The sequence below is a fragment of the Peromyscus eremicus genome, chromosome 10 (genome assembly GCF_949786415.1).
Source record: "Peromyscus eremicus chromosome 10, PerEre_H2_v1, whole genome shotgun sequence".
NCBI lineage: Eukaryota > Metazoa > Chordata > Mammalia > Rodentia > Cricetidae > Peromyscus > Peromyscus eremicus.
In genome coordinates this window covers 64,745,881-64,753,020 of record NC_081426.1, presented here as the reverse complement: position 1 = coordinate 64,753,020, position 7,140 = coordinate 64,745,881, and the positions used below count along the sequence as shown (strand labels likewise).

Genomic DNA, 7,140 nt, shown 5'->3' with positions numbered 1-7,140 from the left:
AACAAGCACATAGAAGGCTGAGATGTTGATGCAATGTGGTGGGCGAGCATGGTGACACCACCTGGCGGTGGTGATGTGTGAACTATGTCTAAGATGTATGATTTAAAAGAATGATACTTTTTCCAATGAGTTTGCCAAAGTAATTTATAAAACTCTCTTAAACACAGGTAGCATGTTTTAAGTCTTTAGCTCAGGTCGTTCCTTTCTCCCTCCCAATCTTTATAATTTATTCTATCCTGAAGGACTAATAAAACAATTTAATTAGTCAGAATATTAGTTCTTGTTAACACAGTATTTATTGATACTATTCGTACAGTAAAGTAGGTTGAACGTGAGGTTTTGGACAGCCTGAATTCACCACCTTCCCGTGTACAAAAGTACTCTCTTTACAAATGGGCATTTCTCTTTGGCATCCATTAGGTATTTGCCCAGATAGTGGCCTCTGTCAAACGATAAAAAAGAACCGTGTTTCTAGTGAACAAAGCTAAGAGTGACTCCATGGAGAGTGATTGCATGATTACCAAACGTATCGGATGTTCCGTGGGATAAAGTGCTGCTTCGTCTTCTCTGCCGGTTTGTGCTATTGTAGACAGAGAGGGCTGGGGCTCTACGACCCCGAGTCTTAGCTGCAGAGTCTGCATATAAAAGTTGGTTTCAGCCTGGTGAAGGGGTGTCCGTGAAGCTGTGGACCTCTGCGCTCTTGTCTCTGCTGGTCAGTAACAGCCATCTTTCCAACTGTCGTCTTTCATGCTACCATAGGTCTTAGGAGCTGGCAAGGATCTGAAATCAAGGAACTGTATGTTTTTTTTATGTCTGCACAAAATACTACATACACTCTGCCACATGTCTTCTATTTCAGGGAACTATTAAGATCACAGCTCTAAACAAGTATTAGAACCTTTTCTTGCTCAGCATCTTCACAGCTTTCAAATTTTACTACATTCAAGACGATTCCTCTCACCTCTTTTTGTTAATGTGGCTATGGAATTAAAACAAGAGGAAAGAAAGTCTCACTCTTTCCTAACATGGACCATGAGGCCAAATGCTGACAGTGACAGTACAGACTGAGTGTAAAGGGGTTTGAAGTCACACAAATTTGTAACCAACAGTCTTACTAGTGGATGTCCTCACGAAAATTACTTAATTTCACTAAATTTCAATATATTCATCTAAAAAATAAAAGTACTCGTTACTGTGACAGTTAGACAAGGTAAGGAGTTATTTAGTGCTGTGCACAACACAAAGCCATTGCGTTCTACAACTAAATCTCAAACTGTGAAATGTTTACAGTAAGATAAAGCAAGTACAGGAATATAGTTTAAATACAAGATTGGCATTTCTTTTCAAGAAAACAAACTTTAATTATAGCTAACATCTAAACTTATTGGTGGCGCTAATCCCCTTCTTTTTTTTTATTTTTTTTTAAATTTTTTAAAAAAGATTTATTTATTTATTACGTACACAGAAGAGGGTGCCAGATCTCACTACAGATGGTTGAGAGCCACCATGTGGTTGCTGGGAATTGAACTCAGGACCTCTGGAAGAGCAATCGGTGCTCTTAACCTCTGAGCCATCTCTCCAGCCCGCTAATCCCCTTCTTAAAGGGTAGAGATCACGTGGTTTGGTCACAACCTCCCTGGGGTCAGAATCATTTCAAGATTAAACAACAAAATGGAGGTGAGGGGGCTCAGTCAGAATCTCTGGGGGTAGAAGCTGGGTCTCTACACTTATAAAAACTCCACAGATAATTCTGAATTGTACCAGTGTGAAAAGTAGCTGCCCGGCTAGTGCAGCCAGCTTTTCTCAATCCCCTTGTGCTTTTTAAATCTTTATTGTTATTCTCAAAAGGAACAGTTATCACAACCAACTCAAGTGTCTTTAACGACTCTGTCCTAGGAGTTTCCTGAGATGCTTAGTCACATTAGGCACTGGGACAAAATGAACTTGAACCACGGTGGTATACTATCCAAATGAAGACTTCTTCAAAACAAGGAGGTGATGCTCTACTTAAGAGGCAATACCGACTGCCGTCTGCTCACTTTCATAGGCCCAGGTGTGCCGAGTACAACCTTTCCCACTTACCTGCGAACAGGCTGTGCAAGCTTGCTGCGAGGCACTGGGATGCCCCCCGCAGAAGGGGCGCTCGGCCGGGGCAGGCCACTCCTCATGGCAGTTGTCCCTGCAGGTCTGGTTAGAGTGGTGCTGTTGATATTGCTGGAAGGGTTTGCTGGGACTGGGTTCTGCACCACGGGAGGTCCAGGTGAGGAGGTGGTTTGTGTGAACTGTGTAGTTTCTTGGCCACCAGAACCAGAACCATGGTTACTAAACGCTTTCACTGGCTGCCGAAGAGCCAACGGAGATGGTGCTGCAGGGGAGCGGAACTTGCCTGGAGAAGGTACTGCATACAGAAGAGCAAAGGAAAGGCAGTGTTTTCAGAGGGACCGAGGACCAGTGAAGCCACTGCTGTGCTACCCGTGACAATGGAGCACTAGAACATCTAATTAGGAGCCTCACACATAGGACTTTTCTGGGCTAATAGGAAGAAGGTTACCTCAGAGGGTTACAACTGTCCTTGAAAAAGTACATTAACCAGCTTAACTTGGATCCCACAATAGGAGGGGGTGGGCACCATAGGGACCAGCAAGATGGCTCAGTGGTTAAAGGTACTTGCCACAAATACTTAGAAACCCAAGTTCAATCTGAGGAACACATATAAAGGTAGGACTTGACAAAGTTGTCCTCTGACCTCCACATATGCTGTGGCATGTAACATACATGCACCCCACCATTGCCTGCATGTGCACCTGCACATGCAACACAACAATAAATAAAAATTAAAAAGAAGTATATAGGCATCATAGGATTCTGTCCCACCGTAGCAACTAACTAGGGCCATATGAGAACATTCTAGAGGTAAAAGGGTTGGCTATCCATGCAAACATAAATCAGGTGACTGTAGCCTCAAAGACACATATTCAGTGTAACTAGAAATAAGGAATTAACAGTTACTATTATTTTAAAAGTCAGCTCCAGAGGCACTGAGATGATTTAGTGGGTAATGGTGCTTGCCACACACATATGACAACTGGAACTGAATCCCTGGAACCCACGGCAGAAGGAGAGAAATAATTCCTGAAAGTTGTCCCAATACACATGTGTGTGCAATCCAGGAGCATATGAGCCTAGGAAGTCATATAATGCCAAGTCCATTAAGAAAAATGCTATTATATTAAAACAAATGCCAGATACATGAAATGAAATGTAGTCTTCATTTCTAAGTTAAGACAAGACTCAAAAACATTTTATTATTTCAACAAGTCCCTTTGAGACTAAGTTTAGATCTCTTGGGGTACACACCCACCCTTTTCTACTTCTTCATGTTTGAACACATCTCCTCTGAAAGGGTTTTAGTTTCCTCTGAAGGCCATGGACACAACACACAATTCAAATACAACCTTAACATGCTTTATCAAACACAGAGCCTTAGAGATAAGGCAGGGAGCAGGAGGTGTGTGGACCAGAGGCAGAAGGATAATACTTTTCTCCAACAACCCCCTTTTTCAGGAGGGTACACACGGAGAGGAAGCTTGGGCCACAGAAGCGGGTTATTCTACACATTGTTTTCTCCCTCTATCAACCCACGTGTAGGAGAGAAGAGACAGTAAGGTCTACTGTACAAAGGAGGAAAGGAAGGATGTGTGGCTAATTCTGACTGACTGGGTTGACAAGTGCTTAGGGTTAGGGAAGCAGACTTCTAGGTGAGTTTGTGAGGATGTTTCCAGGGAGGATCAAACAAGGCAGAGACACCACTCTCTGTGGGTGGTACAAACTCATGGGGTGGAGGTGGGACACAGGAATGGGGACACGCTGAATGTGACAAAAGAAGAAGGAGGAAGCTAGCTAACAGAAGCACTTTCTGCTTCTGGCTCCACAATGTGAGCTGCTCTGCTCTGCCATACCCTCCCTTCCAAGACTGAGTAGAAGCTATAAGACAAGAACCAGAGAAGCTAGCCTGAAAGAGAGCTTAAGTAGGGCTGAGAGGATGATCAGCCTGCTGCCAGACTCCTGTAAGACCGGACAGGTTCATGAACCATTTAAAAAGTACTTAACCATTGAGTACAGTAATTTCTGCAAGGCGGCGGCTTAGAATGTTGGGTCTAAGGGTCTGATACGAAAGGAGCCAGTACTGCAGCCCTACAGCTTTTTGTTGTTGCTCTGAACACACTCTCTGAACTACAGATTAGACAGGGGATCTCGGAAAGATCAAACTTAAGAGCAGAGAAGACAAAAACAGAAATCTGTAATACAGTGCTTCAGGGGAGAGCTACTTCAAAGACCTTCAGAACTCAGCTTAGGGGTCTGCTTGACTCTTCAGCTAAACAATGGGCTGAGTATACACAGCAGAAATGAGACAAGTCCCCAGACCAAAGTAACAGCAATAATCAAAAATGGAGAGAATTAGTCGTTAGTTTTTCCACTCAAAAAAGTGTCAGAAAGCACCCTTTAGGTAGAAAGGAAATGATACTAGGTGCCAACTTCAATCTGAATGAAGTCATGAGAAAAGGCAACAGTAGTTTTATTACTGGATGCTAAGCACTTAGAGAAAAGGGGCTATTCTCGGTGCAGTGGGCTTTGGCCTCAGATCCTAGAGGTATTCTCAATGCAAGATCATCAGTAATTGAACCAGTACTGCATTTTACAGTGCTAGGGACTGAGCACACAACCTTGAGCATGCTAGGCATGTGCTTTACCACTGAGCTACATCCCCAACCCTTGGTTTTTGAGACAGGATCTCACTATATATTCAGGTTGGCCTTGAACCCACATCCTTCTGCTTCCACCTTCCAAGTGTTGGGGTACAGGTATGCAACACCACAGGCAGCTAAGCAGAGAAGGGTGTAATGATACCCCTACACCACAACACAACACATGAAAGCCTGGATTACTAAGTAAGTAAGAGTAGGTAGTTTGAAGTTTGAGAGCTCAGATTCACAAAAATAATGTAACCCCTTTAGAAACTTGGTCAAAAGGTATGGTCTTTTAATATAAAACCCACAAGATCAAATCTTTACGTAAAAATGTAAAATCACACAAAGCTACCTGATTCAGAAGTAAAAACGATGTACTAGACAAGACTGAAGCAAGCAACAGCTGTTCTTTTATTGCAGGCTAGTGGTCTCCTGCTCTGCTGGATAATATGCCTTGTGGTCACATACCTCTTCCCACTACTCTGCTGAAACGAATTTGCTTTTATTTTATTTTCTCCAGTGCTGAGAACCAAACCCAGAGCCTCACTGATCCCTGTGAGCAAGCTCCCTGGCACTGAGCAACCCCAGCCAGTCCATCTGTTCACACCTTCCCTACTATCCAGAGGAAGCTAGAATGCATTAAAAATCTGGAAAAGAAGCCCATTGTTCTCAAACAATTCCATAAGGTATTTCTTTTTTCTTTTTAAAAATATGGTAGAGCCAGGCACGGTGGCACATGCCTTTAATCCTAGCACTCGGGAGGCACAGGCAGGTGGATCTCTGAGTTTCAGGTCAGCCTGGTCCGAATAGTGAGTTCCACAGTCAGAACTACATAGAGAAGAAACCCTGTCTCAAAAAAAAGTATACATGTTTATGGGGCAAAAGTAATGTTTTCATTCCTGTATATAGACATTGTGCAATGATGAAATCAGGGGAGTTGGCATACCCATCACCACAGACATTTACTGCGGGTAGGAAGAGGATTCAACTCCTAGATAAAGTATATCTATCACATCTTACTACTTACTACTAAGAGAACAACTTATTCCTATAAAGCCCCAAGTCACCCCCTCTCACTCTAAAGAACAAGGAATAACAGCGTGTTATTCCTGATTATGGAACCAAGGCAGGTGCATGTGAGTACCTAGCACTTAATACATAAGCATGGACCCTATACTACTAGTTGGCTATTCTCTTTCCTACAGATTCTAACTTTGAAAACAAATTATTTACAATCACACACTAAATCATTGCTAACACACCTAACCCTGTTTAAAAGTATATAGTGTTTTGCAATCATACTAACCGCATCTTAAATTTAAAAAAAAAAAGACACATCAAATTTCCTCTTTCCTCAAGTTTTCTTACTCTCATGAGGGGAGCTATTTTTCCTCACTGCTTCTGTTTGTTCTGTCCCATTCTGAGTCATCTGTTCATTCTCAGGACTCCAAGTCTATTCTACGTCACTGTTTTCTCTCAATTCTTTGGTCTTCCATCTACCAATACACTCAATCTTCTGGAACCCTATTGTCTAGACTTAGTGCCCAACTTTCATAGATTTCTTTAGCACTCAGTTCTTACAAAAGCTACCACTGTATAGTAAGTCTTCCAAATGTATTCACTGACCATAAAGACTTGTGTTTTAACTTTAATCAGCTTCTAATCCGAAAGTCTTCCCACCTTACCCCACAGATAAGTAAACCCAAAGACCAATATTTGAGGAAAAAACATTAATAGACAGAATGTGTGACATTTTAGTACCTGTTTGTCCAATTTTCATTAATTTAAAACAATAATCTTTGGTTTTAGATGGGAAGGAAAAAATGATAAATGATCATTTAATCCTTTCAGAACAATTCAATACATACCTCTGAAGAAAATAGGTTTCTTCTGCAATTATCCACACAGCAGGGAATTAATCTGCATTATTTTCTTAAGGAAAAACCCACTTTGAAAAGTGCCCCACAGGCATCCCTGACTCAGAACTGCCGACGGTGGGAGACTGACCTACACCACTTGAAGTCTGAACTCAAGCAGAGGCTGTAGTTACCTCTTTTTGTAGATGAAGTTGGAAGCAACTGTTTGGCTTTGAGGGAGGTACGAGGCAAATTTTTCAGCCTTTGAGAAGCTGTTGAAAAACAAGGAAGTGTAATATTGGCCGGGAAGTACAAGGCAAAGGCTACGGCTTCTGTAAACTTGAACACTTAATAGAAATGTAAAAGTTATCAAGGAATAGAAACCAGTGAGGTAAAACGTTAGAATTCTAGAAGCGCAGGAATTTTTAAGTGATGCTTCGTGCATTAAGTTGGGAAAGAAAAGGGGCAGAAATCTTAGTGCCATTGCATATTTTTAGAACTAGTTTTTTTTTTTGTAGATTAAAAAAAAAACTAAT

General features: G+C 41.8%; 1 protein-coding gene across 2 annotated transcripts in view; it reads right to left on the bottom strand.

Annotated features, from left to right (window-relative positions):
* Positions 1–273: 273 nt before the first annotated feature.
* Positions 274–7,140, bottom strand: part of Slain2 (SLAIN motif family member 2) — a 51,840-nt gene continuing 44,973 nt past the window's right edge. Inside the window, exons 7-9 of one of the 2 annotated variants that reach the window (XM_059275970.1) lie at positions 6,799–6,876; positions 2,083–2,398; positions 274–780 (exon numbers count right to left, since the gene is read on the bottom strand). In XM_059275970.1, the coding sequence (XP_059131953.1) occupies positions 714–780; positions 2,083–2,398; positions 6,799–6,876 (461 nt within the window). In that variant the 3' untranslated portion in view covers positions 274–713. The remainder of the gene's footprint in view (positions 781–2,082; positions 2,399–6,798; positions 6,877–7,140) is intronic. The other variant, XM_059275971.1, reaches the window with a different exon arrangement.